The sequence below is a fragment of the Mytilus edulis genome, chromosome 1, assembly GCF_963676685.1.
Source record: "Mytilus edulis chromosome 1, xbMytEdul2.2, whole genome shotgun sequence".
NCBI lineage: Eukaryota > Metazoa > Mollusca > Bivalvia > Mytilida > Mytilidae > Mytilus > Mytilus edulis.
In genome coordinates, this window is record NC_092344.1 from 18,708,533 (window position 1) to 18,731,577 (window position 23,045).

The 23,045-nt window shown below is 32.4% G+C and overlaps 1 protein-coding gene and 1 long non-coding RNA gene across 6 annotated transcripts in view; one reads left to right on the forward strand and one right to left on the reverse strand.

The window, feature by feature from the left end:
- Positions 1–20,806, reverse strand: part of LOC139526463 (tetraspanin-18-like) — a 44,019-nt gene extending 23,213 nt beyond the window's left edge. Inside the window, exons 1-2 of one of the 5 annotated variants that reach the window (XM_071321615.1) lie at positions 20,284–20,806; positions 961–1,131 (exon numbers count right to left, since the gene is read on the reverse strand). In XM_071321615.1, coding sequence (XP_071177716.1) covers positions 961–1,131; positions 20,284–20,346 — 234 coding nt within the window. In that variant the 5' untranslated portion in view covers positions 20,347–20,806. Of the gene's footprint in view, positions 1–960; positions 1,132–1,690; positions 1,920–2,620; positions 2,880–6,455; positions 6,748–20,283 lie in introns of those variants that run through there. The other 4 variants (XM_071321632.1, XM_071321622.1, XM_071321627.1 and 1 more) reach the window with 4 other exon arrangements.
- The window catches only part of LOC139526556 (uncharacterized), a 93,661-nt gene that overhangs the window by 55,321 nt on the left and 15,295 nt on the right, over positions 1–23,045 (forward strand). Inside the window, exon 3 of the long non-coding RNA XR_011665160.1 lies at positions 14,363–14,414. This is a non-coding gene — a long non-coding RNA (uncharacterized lncRNA). The remainder of the gene's footprint in view (positions 1–14,362; positions 14,415–23,045) is intronic.

Genomic DNA, 23,045 nt, shown 5'->3' on the forward strand with positions numbered 1-23,045 from the left:
TAACATGCAGTATCATAATTAGAAATGACAAATTTTTATAGCTGTCAATGTCACCTTTCATCTCTATCTGATGAAATTGGCAAAACAATACATGTTCGATGTTTAACACCTAAATTAATCCAATACATTGTACATTACATACTGTTTTGTACGGCCATTCTGGACGCGGGGTTTCCCTTCAAAGGTTTTAACAACTGGAAATACACGCTACTGTTTAACACTTCAATAACACTTCTTTGTTCCTTTCATTAAAACTTTAACAAATGTTTATATTTCACTGGTTTCTACATTATTTCAGAATTCCAACTGTATGAAATTTATTTAACATATAATGCATACCCCATGTCACGGCATGTAAGAACATTAGAAATGTCATCAACAAAGAAAACCAAATATTAATGTAATTTTTATGTAATATATATTCGAATTTAAAGCTTTCCAAATGGAAATTACGTAAGAAAAAGGTAAAGAAATATTATGTTTAATATGTAAATATATATCACAACATAATTTATCATTAAAAAACAGATACTGAATACTAAATATCATACAACTTTGTAACAATTTATAAATAAGAAGATACTGATTTGTACTTGAATGTGTTGTCGAAAATTGTATCCCCACCCTATCCCAAAGTAAAAGCCAATAAGTTGGTATTCAACTTACAGAGCTCTCGAAAAGTGGTAGCACCAAAGTAATGTGTGACAGTTGTCTGAACTTAAGGTTTTTCCAACAAATTTTGCAAAGAACTGACACAATTTGTTGATTTTGAATGAAAAATAATAGTTTTCAAGGACCACCTGGTGAAAGTAGTCAGTAGAGAACTCATAACTCGTACGTTTTTAAAGAAGAATCACATCAAACATTTTACAACATGAAACATTCAAACAAACAAAGTGTTTAGACTATAAATCTCACTCAACACGACTTCAAATCACTGCACGTCAGTCACGAACATACCTTAGGTGGCTTACTGCCTGCCCCACCAAGTAAGGCAACGGCTTCCTTTTTTTCCTTATCCTTGAGTTTTCGTTTGCTCTTTTGATCCTTTTCCTTTCCTGATGATGTGTTCGCCATACTGTCAGTGTTAACGTTTCTAATGGTTTGCAATGAGTCCTGTATCCGTTTTACCTATGATAAATTATTGTAAATGTGACAATTTCGTTCCCTGTTCAGTCTCTCTCCCAATCTAGTGGTACACAAACTAAATCCTACCGGAACATATAGGTAAATGCTATGACAAACCACATTAATGTTAAATGGTGTATTAAAGGATATACTGATATATTATCTCTCAACATTATCTAATGTTACAATCTATTAGGGTAACTAAAATTTGTTAATATTGACTAGAGGGCAATATACATGCAATAGATAATAATCCTTTTTGAACATTTTTCTGTTACCAAGGAAAGGCAGTTCGTTTTAATGTCATTCGAGTCTCCAATCACCTTAACAATACAAGCTATTTTCCCGTAAAAATAACAATACAATTTAAAGAAAACGTGACTATAATTACTGCGAAGTTAGTAAAATGGCTTTTACTCGTGATCAGTTCATTTTTCTGATGAAAATGTATTTATTGATCAATGGAATGGTTTTAGACATAACACAAAGAAAATTATCCTTGATTTAAATATATGTCGATTGTATATGTGTATGTTTACATGGCGGAAAGTTGACATCTTACCTTGTTACCTGTAGATTAATTCAGGTGAAATGTATATATATTCCCTTCAAATCATAATACCATAATTTGCACACATATATAAATCGAGTTCCAAATTATTCACATTATCTAATGTCGCCATAGACTTAAACAACAAAATTCGTAGCGAAAATTAAAAACGTTGTTTATCTTTACCTAGCACATTTGATTTGACATAATATATGACAGCTCTTCACCTTTGGAGGTCGATGAAGTTTTTTGGCGCGGTTATTTGATTTTGTGAGATTTATAAATTTAACAGTATGTTGGGACGATATTTCATATTGGTAGGGTCTGGTTCACTTTATAGCTTTTTATAATTACTTTACGGGTGGGATCAGACCCGATCCCATACACAGTAACTAGCCACCATGATATCAACTGAGTTACTCAGTTAAAATGGAATATTATTATCTTCTAAAAATGATTATCGGTCACAATATTTATGTTTATGTACTATCATAGGCGGATCCAGGGGGGGGGGGGGGGCATTGGGGGCCAGCCCCCCTTTTCGTGGGAAAAATTTGGTTGCTTATATAGGGCCTGAATCACTGATAGCAGTCAGTCAGCGCGCCCCCCCCCCCCCCTTTTCCCCCTTATGAAAAGTTCTGGATCCGCAACTGACTATAATGACAAGACAACTATTCCTCGAAATGAACGTCACCCGATAATTTACTACATTTTGTATAATGAATACAACAAAAGCTCTATGATCTCTATGCGGTTGGCAAGAGTTCCACATTCCCAATACTAAAGGATGTTTGTCTGCATCTGTATAATGTTGCTTTGACCAACACAACAAAGAAATATTCATAACCAAACTCCATTTGATATAATATATAAAAAGGCACAAGGGGAGGGGGACTCCAGATATCTGTTGGATATCTTATAGTAAAAGTAAATTACCCATACCTTCATTTTTATTGGTTCTGAACTGTAAGCATCGTAATAATACATTTCAGATTTTGACATTTCATATCTTTTTTTAAACCATTTTAAAATCTATTCGTCACAAAAAGTAGTCATACACTCATGATACAGTAGAAATAAGCCTGCTTCTAGTAGTTTAACGGACAGTGCCAAGTATGTTCTGCAATGGTGACATGTGATGGTATGCAACCCATATATATATATCAAATGGAAAAAGCATTTTGATAGCGGTGCCAAAAACAGGAAACGTCATTTTGAAAATAAGCAACGGAGCAAAGTTTTATTTGCGGGATTTTTAAAAATAGAAATGCACTATTTCCGGAAAATTCTTGACCATGGCAGAGTCATGGCAGAGACATGATAATCTCTGACTATGGCAATATGGGGCTTTGAAATAAACTGGCATTCTAATACGATTAATCAGATCTTCATCCATTTAGTCTTGAAACAGACAGAACGAACTCAAAATGTATCCATGGCATATAAAAAGCCTTCAATTCAGTGGTGTGATTGAACTTATTTTTGTCATGCAATCATAATGAATGTGCTAATCACTGCTGTATTTGACGAATTTGTATAAGAGTTTTTTTAACTATGCATGGAGACGTTTTATATTTTTGGTATAATTCACATTTCACTATAGATAGTTATAGGAGGGTGGTAATGGGGGTACCTTCATGACGAATCACGGTGAAACTTTTTGCCAAATGACGTTAACGGTAATTTTTTATGCATGACGATAAAATGTACACGTTCTTTTAGACGATAATAAAATTGACTGATTTTGACGAATCACGTTAAATTTTCCCCAAAAATGACGGTAACGATAATTATTTGAGGCCTCAGACGAATAACGATGAGGATTGTTTGACGAATCACGGTAAAAATCTTAACCAATTTGACGCTAACGGTAGCTGAAAATGACCGTTTGACGCCTGACGGTAAAAAGGGCATTACTACCCTCTTATAGAAAGCTATAAAACTATGCACCATGCAGAAGACGAAATAAACGTGTTTGTCTGTCTTGTGAGACTCTCGTGATCTCTCTTGGGTAGTCGTCCTAGTCGTTATACAATCCCGTCTTAATTATTTGTTTTTTAAAAGCGAAAACATGGGAAATTTTATGGCAATTTACTTAAATTTTGATTTTCCCGAAAGATATTTTCTACACGAAGGCATACTTTATGCAAAAATGACCATGACGATCAAATGTTTTTGAATGCAAGGTGTGTACGGGTTTTTTTTTGTGCGGGAGAGCAAGCGACCTAACATATCATTTAAAACGACATGCGTCCTCCTAAATACTTTCAATTATTTTTTAAATCCTGGATCCGCCAGTAATGTACTATAAATTTGGCACATTTGATCTGATTTATACAGCACAAGCAGAACAAGACTCGAACTGATATATCTATACTGTTTGAATTTTTCATGATCTGCTAATATGTGCTGTGTTTCGATAGAGTTTACACAGTTAAATAAGATGTTTCGATATCCTGATCAGGTTTATATTTCTGTTATAAAAATACCTTTAAGTTTAGTTTTAGTCAATTTCAGTCGAACAAATGATTATTCAATTATTCTAAAGTCTTATTCAGAGGCTGATTAAGGGGAGAGGGTACTTATGGTGCTTCTTATATGATAAATGCGTAAACTGTCTTTCAAGTATCACTCTAAACGCTGACTTGCTAGCCCCCTACGCTTTTCAAAATCGTGGATTCGCACCTACAACCTCTCTAAAAGGATGTATTACCATATGTTTTAGCATATTGGTACATTGATTATATGTGCACGCGAAAAGTCCCAGTAGCTTAAAGTAGACTTTGTAATGTTTATCATGTTCCTTGATTTGGTGATGGGGTATTTTTGCAGAAAGGGTTGATAGCAGACCAAAATATCCCATAACAACCCGACTTAACACAAATTGTTTATTTTTGCAAATGGCTTCAACCTAAATATCTAAATCTGAAGTTTTTTGACATTTTTTCCACTTTAGACCCTTGACCCTTTTTTGACCGATCAATCTTAGTCAATTCTTGTCGGCCTCTGTTCATGCAGATTGAGTATATATCAAATGAAATACAGATTACTAGCTGTAAAGCCCGTGCCATGTTGGCGAGATATTTACTTGGGCCCATTTCATGCGTAAGTTGAAGGGTCACCTCCTCTCGATGAATTTAATGAACCAATTTCGAAAAAAGATTGATTATGCAGTTAATATATAAAAATTATATTAAATAAGAAGATGTGGTATGATTACCAATGATTCAACTCTCAACAAGAGACCAAATGACTTGGGAATTAACAGCTATAGAAGGACCCCTGAATTACAGGCACCTGACTTGGGACAGTCACAGTTACATGATTGTCGTTTATTAGTGTGGTTCATACATGTAAATGTTTCTCTTTTATATAGATTAGACCGTTGTTTTTCCAGTTTGAATTGTTAAACGCGAGTCATTTTGGGCCCTTCATAGCTTGCTGTTCGATGTGAGCCAATGCTCCGTGTTCAAGACCGTACTTTGTACTTTAATTGATAGCTTTTTATACATTGTGACTTGGATGGAGAGTTGTATCATTTGCACTCATACCACATCTTCTTATTTAAACAAACAGAATGTGGCGGGGTAAGACTAGTTTGAAGTCACCAACCCTCCCATTGTATGATTATCTAAAAAAAAAAGAACTTGATGCTCTGTTGCATACTTCTCCAAAATGTTCTAATTATAAATATACACATGGGAAACCGAGCCTTTTTTATAAATCTAAACCCTTAACTTTAAGTGTTCTAAGCAACCTTTGAGTTCTCTTGAAAATCAATACATTTAATCCTGTCTTTGCCGGAATAAAGTCGAGGTTTCGAGAAGATTAGCCACCGACCTGTAAGCTTGCAATTTTTGGAAGATTTTACTCTGGTTCATGACTTTGACCTAACCTTTTATCCTTTTTTTCAATTGGTGTTATACTCTCGTTTGTCAAGTTGGGTGAAGATTGTTCAAGCTAGTTTGCATAATTTGTTTTAACGAGTTGTAGTTAACCAACCACACGTACACAAAAATTCTTTGTACGGACAAGACCGGTTCTGCAATGCCCCATTCCGCCATTTTATTATAATAGGATACATTTTGATTTAAAATATACAGTTATTTGAAGACATAAATAAATAAGTTTCGATAAAATATTTCATCCATGTTTAAAAGCTTACTAATCTCTTGTTTGTTTGCATTTTTTGTGTCACGATATAAATAGTAACATGCGTTTTTAAGACGTCATGACTATGCCGGATGTGTCAAACATCAATGCAACTAAAATAGGTTTTTAAATTATTCATTAAAATTTTCACTTGGTCTACATATAATCACATATAGTATTGGCATTTTATTTTGATTGTAATAACACGATTTGAATCAGTAATTCCATTTTTTCTACTTTTGACTGGTACCCCTTTTTCCGGGGGGTAAATCAAACATTGCATTTTAAATTTAAAACCAGTCCAGTTTATAATAATGAATATTGATGTAAACTTAACCAAACTTTCCAACGATTGGCTTAACCATTCTTAAATTAACCTACTTTGATTGGAACACTTTCGCCATCAGATTAATACTTATGACCATAGCTAATTAGGCGCGCCGTTCCTGCAAAGAATTATAAAAGCTTCATGAAGCTGTCCCTCGATGACAGCTTTGCTATAATAATCAATATAGTTATAATTTGAATCATTGCAATCCTCAATAATTACATTCTAGTATGTAAGATATGTGATAAATGTTTTCCTGTATCGTTTTGATGTCTAGAATATATATAAGACACTTACTGTAATAGGTACCTCTTCGTAGGTTAAATCATTCAAACGAATCCTAGTTGAGACAAAAATAAAGCTTCCATGTATTATCTTGTCACTTGGAGACAATATCCATCTCCAACATAACACTTATCTTTCTATCTGTATTAAATCGATACCAAATACTTAATTGGTGATTTTTGTAGCCCTCTTTCTAATAAATAACGCCATCAAATTTATAAACTACAACGTGTTTTTTACTATTTCATCTACAGAATTGATTATGCATTTCATCTTCCGGAACCTATGTACAACAAAAAAGGGTAAAGCAGTAAATGTCTAATTTGGTTTGGTCGATATCCTCTTTAAAGTAATATTATTTCTAGAGCATTCATAGAGAAAACGCTTGCTTTTTTACAAATCAATACAACATTATTTTTTTCAATACTCTACATGACCTGTATATTCAATAAGGTCAACTTGCTTTGCGTGAAATCATTTTATTGAAAGGAAGCCATCATTGACGACGATTTTTTTGTTTGCATTTACATGTATTACTTCAAAGGCTATATACCGAAAATAAATTTGAAGTTCTCAATTTAAACATTTAGTCTTATTTATTGCAAGAATCAATAAACAGGCGTTCAATTATAGTAATTGAGAGTATACAGGGTTAATTCACATTGAGGTGAGTGTTCTGTTGATTGTTTACCCTCGCAATTGAGCATTGTGTTTCAAAACCCACTTCTGATAAAAATGAAGTTAAAGAACATAAGTGCCTTGCTGTATGTTTTTTTTTAGTAACTGTTTTTGATAGGTAACTGGTTGCATACGACATCTTTTTAAAACAAAGAGACGTGGTTATGTACTTGAAGAACTTGACCCTTATGTTGGAAACCGTTGACCTTATCTTGATTTCACGGCCTTTTATGTCTGGCCAAATGTACACTTCGAAGTTTTAATGTTCAGCTCAGCTGACCTACTCTTGGCTATGAAGGTAACGATTTTGAGACAGCGCTTATTGAGCACGTCTCTTACAGAAAACTCAGAATAAGACAGTTTTAGTTAGACTTTCGTGCATATTTCAGCAGCAAATTATTCCTGCATAGCTGACTATTCCTCATATTTGGTATTGATATACATGTATGTATCCATTGACATATTTGAAATAGAAACTATTCTTGACCAGTTTCTTGGTTACGGAAATGTTATTGACTACATATATCATTTAAAATCAACAAAATTAATTGTAAATACGATTTTCTGTATAGACTTGTCTAAAGGGCCGATGTAAGTCATTAGCGGTAACTAAGCGTCAACCAGTCCGTATGTTTTGTTGTTTTTTCTTATCTTTTCTCTAAATACCGCCGTGTTATAAACACCAAATTAGCTTGTTCGAAACGTTCTTGGAATCCTTGCGAATTTATGTAAGATTGTTATCATATATCTGTATAAAATGAGAATAAAACATACGGATAGGAAGACTTGTTCCAGTTGACCTACGAACCCGGAACTTTGATAATGTAACACAAATGATATCATTCTCCATTATTGTCAAACGTGCAGAGATCCATATGATATTTGGTATTTTATAGCAAAGCGAATCGTAAACAAATTGAAAATTATGGATGTTGTGCTGAATGACCGAAATCTGATCTGAACCTCTTTACCCCTATATTCTAACCATTTTAGACAGATTTCTTTTTTAGATATTTGATTGTTTCATGAATACTTAGTAATATAATACCAGTTCAATTTAATTTTGTCAGTGTACTTTCAACATAATCACGACCTATAAACAGTTGTTTGAAAATGAAGACTTTCGGTTCCGTTTTCAGCCCTCCTTATATGCCTAACCCTTTGAAAGCAATTCCTTAATGCTACTGGGCTGTGGGTTCTCGGTCGAAATAATGTCATCGACCATTCAATGTTTTTACGTTTGCATGGAATTGATTAAAGCTAAAGACGGTTTTAACCTACTTTGAGCATTCCATGCGTAAATTTTAAGTAAGTATAACTAAGCTAAGAATTTATTTTAGTGTTGATTTCTAAAGTAACCGATTGTGATTATATATATAAATATATATTAAGGATTTGGAAACATGCAAGAAACGCCTAATTTCCATTGGGCCCCAGATCCTCAGATTGACAAAGAGGTCGATTTAGTTTCACGCGGAAGACATATACATATATCTTTATTACATCTTTTAATCTCAATCTTAGCTACATAGCTCTATATGGTGTTTATGATATAAACATAAATGGTTAAGTTTATAGTATTTAATCTGTTGTATATTTGACGAAGTTTGGTATTGTTTCGCCTCTTTGGTCTTCAATTTGCAAATCCAGTGGTATCATCTAGCAAGATGAGGACCAAAAAAAGCGCTATTCGTTTGCTTTTTCACTTAGTCTAATTGAGTCATCGGTAAGAAGATTGTGCTTTACCATAAAAGGCAGACATGTTGTTTGAGTTTCAATGTCGTCAATTGCGTGGATATGTAACACCATTCAATGTCCAATTAAATTTTAAACTGTCCTTAAGGATGTACTTAGGTGAGGTTTTGGAATTTGTGTCAAATGTTCGGACTTCATGGTGTATTTCCATACAACACAATATTAAATATTTTGCCCCATAACACCCATTTATTTTTTCATATAAGATTTAATACCTTGTGAAAGGTCATTTACCAAAATTTTAGAAGTCTTTTCTTTCTTTTGTTTTGAGACCAAATAATACCAATGCAAATATAAGGTAAAAGTCTCAGTCTTTTCCCGCCATATTTTAAATCTCAAATATTTCGAAAAGGAGGTCCACGACCTATCAATATTTTTAGCTTATTTTTATCCTTAAGTGATGCTCTAACAGCTTAAAGTATCAATTTTGACTTTTTAATTTATTAATTTTAACCTAACCTCACCTAAGTACATCCTTAAACAAATTGTAAAACCTGAACAGTAATCATCTTTAAGCAAATAAGAGACAAACGCACGAAAATTAATAAGCATTTTAAGTATACTGTATGGTGAAACTACAGAAAGCGTGAAACTAAAAATATGCACACAAGAAAGACGCAGAAAACTCTACAATACAGAAAGATTGCATTATTAGTTAGGAGTTGATAATGATTTTCGAATTTGATTTTTTTTTTAGGACTTTATATTGAAGATTATCCAATTAAGCAACCATATCTTCGTTTTGATTCATCGAATTGTATGACGTCAGGGGAGTGAAATTACAGCTATGATTTCTTTCACCATTGCAACCAATGTATGTCATGTTCAAAGTAAAATACTTTGTATATCGTATCGTAATCTGAAAATGATTACTTGCAACATTCTTATATAGTCTGATTTATTTATTACAATTCCCTTATACATAAAACCGAGGATCAGCACCGTTACATGATGATAAACAACATCGAATAAAACCATCTCATTGCACTGATACAATACAATACACAGAAATCACTAAGTTCTACAAATATAGGCTTAAAACATGGAATTTCCATGTTTGTAGTCGGTATAAGAATTAAACACATTAGGCAATCTGACGTCCATATCGATCAGCATGTGTGTATTGTGTCATCGGAAAAGAAATTATCAATTGCAGACTCGGAGGTGCAGTACAGGGAAAAAAATCTAATGATAGAAAAAATAAAGATATATATACGATTCAATATCTAATTGAATGTTCCAGTGACATTTATAGAAGAAATGTTACTTAATTCTTTCAGCTTGTTGATTTACTACAACGCATATGCACATTAAACGGAATTTTATGAGAGTGCAGTATAGACTTTTTGCTTTACCATGGAAACCAAAACGCACAGAAAAGAATTGTGGGCGAATTTCCATGTTTAGTTTTGAATTACGGTGTATATATTAAGTATGGTTAATAATGGTTATTACGAGAACAAAATGCCCACATTTGCACAAGTGCTGTTTTACTTGTTTCCGAATTTAATCTATAGAATTATGATGTCCAAGTGACTGACTTAATTTGCAAATAAAGATATATAGACGATATATAGACAAGTTTACAATAGTTGTACGTATGCCAATATATAGTCCGTGAAAATAAGGTCAGGTTTAGGTTAGGCTTATAACTGACTTGCAGAATGCGACACACAAACCAAAACACACCGTGGCGTCAACAATTAATATCAGAGAGTTTACAATAGTTGTACGTATGTCAATGTATAGTCCGTGAAAAAAGGTCAGGTTTAGGTGAGGCTTATAACTGACTTGCAGAATGCGACACACAAACCAAAGCACACCGTGGCGTCAACAATTAATATCAGAGACCAAAACAAGAAAAAGAAATAACGGTAATGTGACATCAGCCAGACTTGTAAATGCCCCAAACTCATACAACGGTTAACCTATCATATCTTCGACAGTATGGATATAGTAAAACTGAAAATCTAGGTCAAGATCAGACAATGTAGCTTTTCATTGGAGCAAAAACAAGTCTTTTAAAATACCGATAGTCGCTTGATTGTTGAAACATATACTACAGGATATGGGCATTTTACCATAAATTTTATTTACTCGAATAGTGGCACGTGTCGTTTATATACTTGATTTGAATATTTACGTGTATGCCACTACTTAATGGTATGTTCTATGCATGAGTCAGTGCTCACTGCTGTTATATCCATATATACAGACTACAGTGTTATAAATAAGACAAACAAGACGACAAGGACACTTAATTCATAACGGTCAACCAACTGATGAGAGCATCGGGTGACCCGTAAAACTACCAAAATGACAACTCCATAGGAATCATTGGTTCAATACAATTCCTTGTAAGCAGAGATCATCTGTCAAGGAAATTATGACAGGAAACGCAAGCTCTTAAAATTAATATCGTTTCAACTGGGAGATGTATAATCCATGTGTAGACCCTGCAAGACTGGATAATTGCTTCGGAGAAACTGAACGGTCACAATTTGAAATTTGAAATGATCTATTTTGTCTTGAATTTTGTTCTCACCGGACTCTCATTATCAATTTATAGATGTAATTCAAGATGTAAGGCAGACTGAACTGTATCTGTGGTATCCCTTATTTCAATTTTGATTTAACAAAGGAGTTATAGTCATCACGTTTTGAATTATTTAGGTGAAAAGACATATCTATATACCGGAATGCGAAGTCAAAGGATATTATATACTTCCCTTCGGTTGACAATGTAACAATTAGTACCCCCTCATGCCCCTTTATGAAGTTTGTCTAATATCAATAATTGAACAACTACATCGACAGGAAAATAAGCACAGTTGCAGTGCATAGGAATGCCGATTGTTTGTTGAAACGTTATTAGCATGTTGTGAGTTTTTACAAAGTATAATTTATCCCTTCCGTAAACAAGATATTTCTATATAGTTTTACGTTCTTTTGTTTGAAACAAAGTTTGGCCTAATTCTTTCAATCTGTCGCTAAGTTTATAATTATGAATACTACTACTATTACGTGTAAAAAGAGTAGAGGAGTTGAAATGTTGCATACATCGAAAGTAAAGATATGATATATTGCATGTATTCTAACATATCTTTGAATGTTTTTAACATCCAAATATGTTTGACACCGCTCATGTAGAGTAGGTAGTTAGCTTTACGGTAACTCTGAAGCCCAGCTTTTTGCTGATGAAATATATGTTACAGCAGAATGCATTGAGTGTGTAGGTAATATCTTTGGTTAATCAATTTGCTTGCTAGCTGAAGACATTATTAGGCAACCTATCCTCCTTCAAGATTAGACTAGTCCGACAGATAACCAATCTATCTGTAGGACTAGACTTATCAGAAGAGAGGGTAGTATACCTAATATAATAATGACTTCACGCTTTAGCTTACAAGCAATGATTCTACCTTTACCTGCACACTTAATGCATTCTGCTGTAATAATTTGAAAGATCTAATGATACCTTAAGTTATTGGGCATACAGATCACACGTTGAGGTCTGGAACTTTAAGTTTCACGTGAAATCAATGCAACTAATATTAAAAATTCATTCTAGGGTTCCGCGGAACCCAGTGTCTCGCCTACTTTTGCTGTTAATCGGCACAGGCTCAACAAAAATGAGGAAAAAAATCAATAAAAATATTCCTCTAGATTCCAGCTTTTGATCATGCATAAGCAAGCTTCTCTCCAAGTTTGGTACAAATCCAAAATAGTATAAGAAAGTTATTAAAATTTAAAAAACTGTAACCACAGAGTGAAAGTGTTGTTTCCTGGCAGAAAATCTAAGTCTATTTAAAGGAATATACGGAAAAAATGGATTGATTTTTTTACAAAATTTACTTCTGAATACTTTCTTGTGATCGTAAACAAGCTTCTGTCCAAGGTTGGTATAAACCCATGTTAGTTTAAGAAAGTTATTAAAATTTAAAAAAACCTTAACCACAGAGTGAATGTAATGTTTCCCAGCAGAAAAACTAAGTCCATTTATAAGTAAAATACAGAAAAAATGGAATTATTGTTTTACAAAATTTACTTCTGGATACTATCTTATGATCATAAACAAGCTTTTGTCCAAGTTTGGTACAAATCCAGGTTAGTTTAAGACAGTTATTAAAATTTAAAAACTTCAATTGACCACAGAGTGAATGTAATGTTTACGGCAGAAAAACTAAGTCCATTTGTAAGTAAAATACGGAAAAAATGGAATTTTATTTTTACAAAATTTACTTCTGGATACTATCTTATGATCATAAACAAGCTTCTGTCCAAGTTTGGTAGAAATCAAGTATAGTTTAAGAAAGTTATTAAAATTTCAAAAACTTTAACCACAGAGCGAATATTTGTGGACGCCGCCGACGACGCCGACGGAATATAGGATCGCTTAGTCTCTCTTTTTCGACTAAGTCGAAGGCTCAACAAAAATGTGCTGAAAGACAGCTGTTTCATATAAACAAAAACAGGTTGTTAACTCGTATGTCACATAAGGTTTTTTAGCAGATTTATCTTTGTAATTATCTTCTCAATTTATGTGAACCGAGTAACCTTTCCACATATGTATATATATGTATAAGTATAAATGAAGATGACCTTTATCTTTTTATTGGCAAAAATGTGTCCGCACTTTTACATCAATTCATTTTCTATGTGTATGAATGCATAAAAAATGATAATTTGTAAAAAATTATTCTTCTCCTGTTGTCGAAAAAAAATAAGTTATTAGCTTACAAGTTTTTAAAAAAATCCTTCAAAAACAAAGTTGCAGCCTTATTCCAACAATAAATTATTCAACAAGATACCTATCCTTGCACATTTTTCTAAAAACAGAGTGCATAGTTATGTAGACCTCTCAGACAAATGTGTGTTTCACTTGTTACTTGATGACAGTATGAATGACTTTGTACTAGAATTATGGATGCATTATTGTCTTTACTAATAATGTGATGAGCTGTTTATACACCATTGTTTGTGTAACATTCAATCTTCCATAGAGGATACATATATATCATGCAAGAGGCATTCCTTTCAAGTTGTTCTGATGACAGCTGTTTTAGCGAAACAGAAAACTCTGTCATGATTTTGACACAAGTTCAATCGTTATAAGATGCATTATTTTATTTCTGTTTTAAACTGTTTAAAAAATTAAAGGCAGACTAGTGCAAATACATGTCCAAAACCAATAGAATATTTCTTCAAAGCTATAATAACATTTGCAAATAAGTATGAACGAAAATTAACTAGATCATTATTGTTAAATAAGTAGTAAAATGTATTTAAAGTCTTTTTCTTCTTATCAACTGGAACTTCTTTGAGCCAATATCTATGAAATATGCGAAATTAATTAAGAGGATTTCTAAATAGTTTTACTTTTATTTTCTACTAATTATTCACGCTCTTTCTCGGGTTTCTTACATCGAGTACAAATTACATTTTACAACGCAATGTATATTAAAAAACTTCTTCATATGTTGCAGGTGAAATGAAGAAAAGGTAAAGATCTCATCTGGTGTTATAAAGATGAAGCAGGTATGCAATATGTTTCTCATTAATGTACAGAACCGGTATAAATTGTTTACATGATTAGACAGACACCGATCATACATCCAAAACATGCGTTATTAATTCTCCATTTAAATAAGCATAAGAAATGCAATATCTTAGTAAATGTTAAACATGCTAGATATTACACCGTCTTTTCATCTTCAACGTTGTACAATCAGGTGAATTAACGAAATTTCGGTATATTGTAATTTGAAGAAACTTTCATCTAAAGTACATCAGTATTTTAATATTCTTCAAAACAAATTAAATAATAAACATCCTTGACTTTCTAGCGTCTTCTCGACGTTTCAGAAAACCGGTTGATTAATTTCGGAATAAATTTTACATCAGAGCCATTTCTAAATGTTTTAATTTTTACTGAAATACTGTATCACACCTTCATGTAAGTATTATTTGCAAAACTACCGTCTACGGCCGTTTATTTCGGATGGCTCAGAGCTACAATTTGGCTCTGAGGAATTTTGAAGGAATTGAACAAATATTGAATTTCATTAATAAAAATTACTAAGAAGGACACTCTGAACCAATACAAACATTCGATCTGAATTCGAAAGCTATATGTGCTTTCTTTTAGATCTTTACACATGCAAGAATATGTTGGTTAACGATGTCCTTCGACGGAAAATATTACAAAAACATGCAAATTTGCAATTTTTGTAATACTAAAAGACATATATTCACGAATGTTAAGTCACTTTGATTTTCAAGTTTGATAACATTGAGAATGGAAGTAGGGAATATGTCAAAGAGACTGCAACCTGACCATAGAGCAGAAAACTGACGAAAGCCATCACTGAATTGGTCTTCAACGGCATCGAGAAAGTCCCGAACCCGTACTCGGGCCTCAGCTTGCCCCTTAATAAAAACGCAAGTTTCTACAACTTTTTGATTTTGACTGAACAAATTCTAGATAAATTTGATTATATTACTTTTGATAAAGAATAAAGTAATGTTTATTCTTGTTGTAACGTTTCTTAAACACGTTTAAAATTCTTATCCAACAGAACTTCTTTAAAAAGCTACATAATAACTGTCATACATCTTTTCAAACATTCCTCTTTTGTACAATAGCATGCACAATTTACTCAATGTGCATGCATATAGACCGTTTACTTTACGTAGTTAAAATATAATCAAACACATTACAAGAAAAAGAAGATCTTCAGTATATCACTTGAAGCTGTCCAGTTTAATATTAACCATGCAGTAATCGCCCAAAACTGTTATCGATAATTGCTCAAAGTATTCTTTTGTGATTTAAGTCTGGATTAGGAAAAGTAGAGAGATTTGCAACTCCGTCGCCGTATTTACTGTTTCTCCCTTGGAATATATGAAGGTGTAAAAGTTAAATGACGGAGACCACATCGATCAGTAATCGCTTTTTGTTTTGTCTGTCCCTTCTCTAGAAAGAGAGACTTATGATGTTGGTGTCAGACATTTGGTTATCTCTGTTGAATGTATTGTCCATACTCTGGGTTTAAAGAACTTATAATTATATATGTTTACATGTACATGTATTCTCGTTAACTCAACTTTGACATATCTTCGTTTATTCATATTTAACACTATTTAGAGCTGGTTAACATATTGAAAAAGAACCACTAGTATGTGAAGAAATAATGATCGAGTTTATACGAATCAAGTAAAACAGGGAATGCTATAAAACGTATAGCGTATGCGGTTCCATTCATGACACCAGTTGCATGTAGTTTAAAACGAAAGTTTTTTTTTATATATATATATATGGAAAACATAAATTCAGGGGATATGGACAGGCTGATGACTGCCATCCGATAATATTTTAAACGCTATAATTATGGTCATATTGCAATAAGATGTATGTTAATGGTTTGTGATGATTAACATCTGTAATATCTTAAACATGTAAAATAAGGCCCACCGATTATACAGGTGAAGGAAATATACCTTTGCATATGTAAATAACACGGAAATTTTAACCGCTCTCGTGCCATCTCGTGCCAACAATTCTATTTGAAGCTTATTGGAATATAAATGTCAAAGTTTTACCTCAGGAATAAGAAAATTAGGACCAATCGATCATTAATTGTTTTGGGACTTGTCCCTTAGATATGTCGACAATATGGAAAATCAACATTGTGAGCACTCTCGCACCCACAATTCTCATTGGAGTTAAACAGAATTTATAGCATTGGTCAAAATCAGTAATATCAGTCAGACTAATTCTAAAAGCAGAGTTCATCGAATATTTTCGAGAGTTATGTCCCATTGTAATATCAATGATACAGAAAATCATTATTGAATGCAAGTCTAGTACCAACTTTATTTTTTTTTAAGTTTGATCAAATATTTTTTAGAGTTCAAAAATCGAAATATCACCTTTTAGTTTGATTACTATTGAAAAACAAGAGGCTCTCAAGAGCCTGAATCGCTCACCTGGTAAACAATGCCTTCGGCCATGTTTTTTGACGAAATAGAAAATAAAACACAAACTTTATTTTATACACCCTACTGATCATTCAAATGAAGTTTGGTTGAATTTGGTTGAGTAGTTTTAGAGGAGAAGATTTTTTAAAGTTATCAAATATGATGAACAAATTGTGAAAAATTGTCATTAAAGGACAATAACCCCTTAAGGGGTCAATTGACAATTTTGGTCATATTAACTTATTTGTAGATCTTACTTTGTTGATCATTTTTGCTGTTTACAGTTTATCTTTATCTATAATAATATTCAAGATAATGACCAAAAACTGCAAAATTTCCTTAAAATTACCAATTAAGTGGCAGCAACCCAACAATGGTTTGTTTGATTCGTCTGAAAATTTCAGGGCTGATAGATCTTCACCTAATGAACATTTTTACCCCGTCAGATTTCGTTTTTGAGATATAAGCCAAAAACTGCATTTGACCCCTATGTTCTATTTAAAGTAAGGGCGGCCATGTTTTTTGACGGATCAAAAATCGAACCACACACTTTGTGCAGGATAATCTAAGGAACTATCATGCTAAGTTTCATCCAAATCCATTCAGTAGTTTCAGAGAAGAAGATTTTTTAAAGTTAGCAAATATGATGAACAAATTGTGAAAAATTGTCATTAAAGGACATTTACCCCTTAAGGGGTCAATTGACAATTTTGGTCATATTAACCTATTTGTAGATCTTACTTTGTTGATCATTTTTGCTGTTTACAGTTTATCTTCATCTATAATAATATTCAAGATAATGACCAAAAACTGCAAAATTTCCTTAAAATTAACAATTAAGTGGCAGCAACCAAACAATGGTTTGTTTGATTCATCTGAAAATTTCTGGGCTGATAGATCTTGACCTAATGAACATTTTTACCCCATGTCAGATTTGCTCTAAATGCTTCCGTTTTTGCGATATAAGCCAAAAACTGCATTTTCTATTTTAAGTAACGGCGGCCATGTTTTTTGACGGATCAAAAATCGAAGCACACACTTTGTGCAGGATAATCTAAGGAACAATCATTTTAAGTTTCATTCAAATCCATTCAGTAGTTTCAGAGGAGAAGATGTTTGAAAAATTGTTAACGACGACAGACGACGACGACGACGACGACGGACGCCAAGTGATGAGAAAAGCTCACATGGCCTTTTAGGCCAGGTGAGCTAATAATAATGTGCATGAGCCATTGACATGAGCATGCACAGTTCTCATCAGATTAAAATAGAATTATGCAAAATCTTGCGTTGAGCTTGTCAATTGGAAATTTCAAGTAATGCAAAAAAAAGGCTCTATTGCACTAACATGACTTATGTTGCATAATGCAAAGAAAAGCTCTATTGCACTATCATGTCTAATGGAATATAATGAAATTTATGTCAAAGGATTCACTGGTGATATCTGCAATGGATTTGAAAATCTTTGCGGATTGATTTTTTAAAGTTATGCTCCTTGGAAATATAAATGATATACATGTATTTGGCTACTTTGAAGTAATCTTGTTTCAAGTCTAGAATTGAAGAAAATTTGATACCATACAACTACCAGAAACATTATGCTATCAAAGATAAAGCATTATATTTACATTTAAATACAAACAAGGTGACATACTCTGTTCAGAAATAAGTTACTGGATAAATCATATCAAATGATTTTAATCTCTTAAAATCAACATATGCATGATCCATATAATGTTTCTATAATTGCATACATAATTTGATTTAATTGATTTTAGTTCAATATATATAGTGATAAGAGGGTTTTATATCAAACATCTGTGACCAGACTTTTGTTCAAGTATATAATGTGCCTGATTTACCGCAATTGATATCCTATATTTATGTTATCTTTATTTCCATTTTAAATTTGATCCCTTTTGATCTCTGTCATTTCTTGTCAATTTTTATATAAGACCAGTGATGCTGCACAATATTTCGGACAATTTTGACGTCCCTTCTAATCAGAACCCAATTCTAACAAATGTTTTACTAGGCATATCGGCGATACATTATAATTAATTATGGTTGTAATATTCTTAACAGTATTTCGGACGAGTTTGGCGTCCATTCTCTGTCAGAACTCATCTGAGACAGATATTTTACTAAAACATATAATAAGGCGACACATTATATAGTAAACTATTCTTAACATTATTTCGGACGATTTCGATGTCCATTCTCGGTCAGAACTCAATCTGAGACAGATGTTTTACTAACACATTATATTCTATACATTATATAGTTACAATTCTTAACATTATAAAGGAAACGTGTTTAAATATTTATGTTAACATAATAGGTAAATCTCTGTCTTTTCTTAATAGGTAAAGTAAATGTCTATTCTGTTAATAAGAAACCTTCTTTGTGCTAGTTCTATATATACATGCTAAATATATTGTATTCATGTACATGCACCTTGGTTAGTTATTTGTACTTGTATTCATCGTGCAAACAATACATCTTAATAATGAAACACTTCCTGGGGTATTTTTTCTCTTTTGGCATATTAAATACATGATATGTATGTAATGTATGTCAAATATCTCTTGTTTTGTAAAAAATAAAGTCAGAACAAAGAATTTTCAAAACTTATGAAAATAGAATTGAGTATATATGTTGTGTACAAGATGTAAGTTTGTACAAATTATAATTTGTTATAAGTTTTTTGACACCTTCCTTCTTGCAACAGGTGATACAGGTGTATCTTATAAAATGTACCAGTGGAATGTTTTAAATTCAAAATATTAGTCAACCTAACATTTAGTGCTATTCTCCTTGTCTTCAAACTGGAAATGAGGATAACTGAATGGTTTAAATTCTAATTTCATTTTTTTAGACTGTATCATGAAGTTGTGAAAATATGACAGAAATATGCGAAGCAAAAGACTGTGTGCTTGCATCATCCATTTGTGTTCAGCAGGTCATATAAAAACACTGATAAATTGTACAAAAAATCTGTACAAATTATAATTTGTACAACATTACAACTTGTACACAACATATACAGAACATAAATATAAATAAGAGATTATGAGGTATATGTATATAATGATCAAGCATGAACAATTATGCTTAGTTGTCATAAATTGCGACAAATATTGAAAACTAATAAATGAATGAATAATTAATTTTAATTTAAACATGAAGTGCAAAAGCTATTGGAAAACTGATGCAATTAAAAATTAAATTACAAACTTTACAAATAAATGGTGTGACTTTGAATATTCAATTTACCCTTTTTCAGGATCTTTAGGAATCGGTACGATAAGTGGAAAGGGTAAATTCAGAGAATAGAAATATAAAAAAAAAAAAATTTTCAATTGTGGCAATAAAGAAAAGAAAAAAGTTAAGAATGAATTTGATTGTTTAAACATTTTCCACTCACCTGGGAATCCATATCAGGCTGAATTTCCTCCTCAAATTCCTCTGGATCCTCCTTTGCGCCCATTATTTAAAGAATATACAGAATTTAATTCCAAATATAATTTTAACCATAATGACCACAGAAGTTTTCACATCTTCAATATTGTGTCATTTATCCTGACGAATTTCTCAAGTATTTAATTTCTTATGTAATCAAAAACTGTAAAAATTGTATTCCATATTTCAAGTTACGAAATCTATATAAACTTATTCAGAATTGCACCTTTCGTACTATCATAACAATAACCAGGTGTCGTATTCCCATGGGCAGATAACCCGACATTTGATAGAATGAACGTAGATTAGTCCTATAACATATTTTACATTATTGATATTCAATAATATAAGTAAAGATATCTGTTGCTTTTGCTCAAGAATAATCCAGTAATTTAACAGATATTATGAATTGTTTGACATTTAGGTGGACGCATGCAGGCTACCGCACGCGCAATTATTGGTAGCATCTGTCAGATTGTAATGCAAGTGTATAATATTATAGATGTTACATTCCATATCTTTGCAATAACGGATGGGTCGTAAAGTAAACACGACTTTTATTGTATAAACTATTTAGTCAGTCTTCTAATTATTGGATTTATATACAAATAATACTGTTAATTTAGACGTTTACACGAAAAAGTAGAGGCGGTGACCGTGTTAAAAATCGAAAATTGATCCGAAAGGTAAATACGAACGACGCAAAAATTACTTCAAAAATCCTATGACTTTAACACAGTCTTTTAATGGAGCTCTCTGTGCTTCAAACTTTTCGTACTACCTGCGACTATCACCCCTTTTCATAAGACCAGTCTGACTGTGCTGACATGATATGAATATAAACAAAATTCCAAAAGACAGATATAGTATTGGTAACTAAATTGAAATGGGAATTGAAAAAAGATAAATAGCTTGTTTGTCTATTCTGGATCTATCTATCTCTATGATGGATCCATATTAAATAGAAATGTAAAGTCTGTCTAAAACAGTGGAAAAGATCAATTTTACATTTATGACCATGAATGTAACATAAAAGGTTTTGAGCATAAGACTAATTAAGAAACATTCTGGTAATCTATATCCTTGGGTAGAGGAGTCATTACTGCGACATTGCTTAGATATTGACGATCTGTCGCATCAATCATCATAGGCACATACTATAAACAACCGCTGTGAAATCGAAATTTATGAAAGTACGGCTTAATTATTTCTCCTCCTTTGAAATGCTATCATTAAGACTCCAAATGGTAACAGTAATATTCAATATAGGAAGGATAGCAGATTTGAGTCTGCTTATCAAGTCTTTTATTGTTTATTTTAGCGTTGGGTTGACGTCTCATTCAAATGTTTATCCTCAACCTCTCTTTCATTCGTGTAAAAAAGCGATTAACAATTTTGTGGTCATTTAACAATTGTTAGATTAGATACAGGTTCGATATATACTTTATGAGTAGAACGAAATGTGAATATATTAGAAGTTTATTTTATTGGAGACCATGTTTATCAAAGGGTACTTTGAAAACAAAATAATAATGATTTGATTTGTTAATTTATCAGTAAAGTCCTATAAATCGAAATGTTAACATCTCTAGACAACGAAGAGCTTGATCTTTTTTTAAAGTGCGTCTGTAAACACTGTGAAAGCATAGCACTGCTCTGTTTCTTACATCGCTTGAATGTCTAGAAAACTACCCGAGATATGGTTTTTCACAGTTCTTACTTTAAAATATGGGCCAACATGTTTTCTCCGCGTCAGCGGATGACAAGATAACAGGAAATGAAAAACCCAAGACATTTCCCTACGCCACCCGAACCACTAACAATCGTCTCCTTAAGAAAATAGATCCGAAAACAGAAGAACAAAATATGGCCAAGTTAGTTTAATTTTGTATATTGTCACGAAATTTACAAAATAAAACTATGGTTTGTTCGCTCCACCCCATCTAATCCACTTAAAATTTTCTTACTGTATACACTGTAATCTTTACTTGTTGTTTAAATTTGTCCAAATAGGAGGACGAGACAGTCAGTTTTTACGGAATTGAGAACATGATCTAAAAAAAGATGGGTTAGAAATGTCTTTGACAAATCTATATAAAGTTTAAGAGATACACAATGCAATTCCGCTACAAAAACAGATATGGATATATAATGTTAAATTCCCGAAAGTGTTAAAATGATACAGAAAGATCGTTGTGCATTATTTCATCCGATCATAAAACCTTTCTATAGAGCATCTAACTAGTTTTACGCCGCTCTGTATAAAAACACTTTTAATTTATATGCGTAAAAATATAATCACGAGGTTCATTTGCATTGTACTTGATTTTCATGTTGAAAATGTTTGATTCATTTTGAAGTTGTATAGTTTTTATGTGAATGTAAAAAAAATGTATGTAATATGTCAGCGTGCGATTCCAACCAAAACTAAATGATAGCTTACATTCAAAATCTCTCATTCCATAGATGCATTGCACCGTTGAATGAAGGTCTTGTAATTAAAGAATAAAATGATGAGATAAACAAAACACTGGTGTGAATCTATGACGACCGATCATTAGAGAACCACCTCGAATTCTTAATTGTTTGGGATGCACTCGATTGGTGATTAATTTGCCACAACCAAATACCTATGTTTCCCTGTAGGTTTTACTTATTCACACTTGTTTGTAAGTGCTTAGTTACTGTTTGACATTTCTGCTCTAGAAATAATTAGTTGCACAAGTT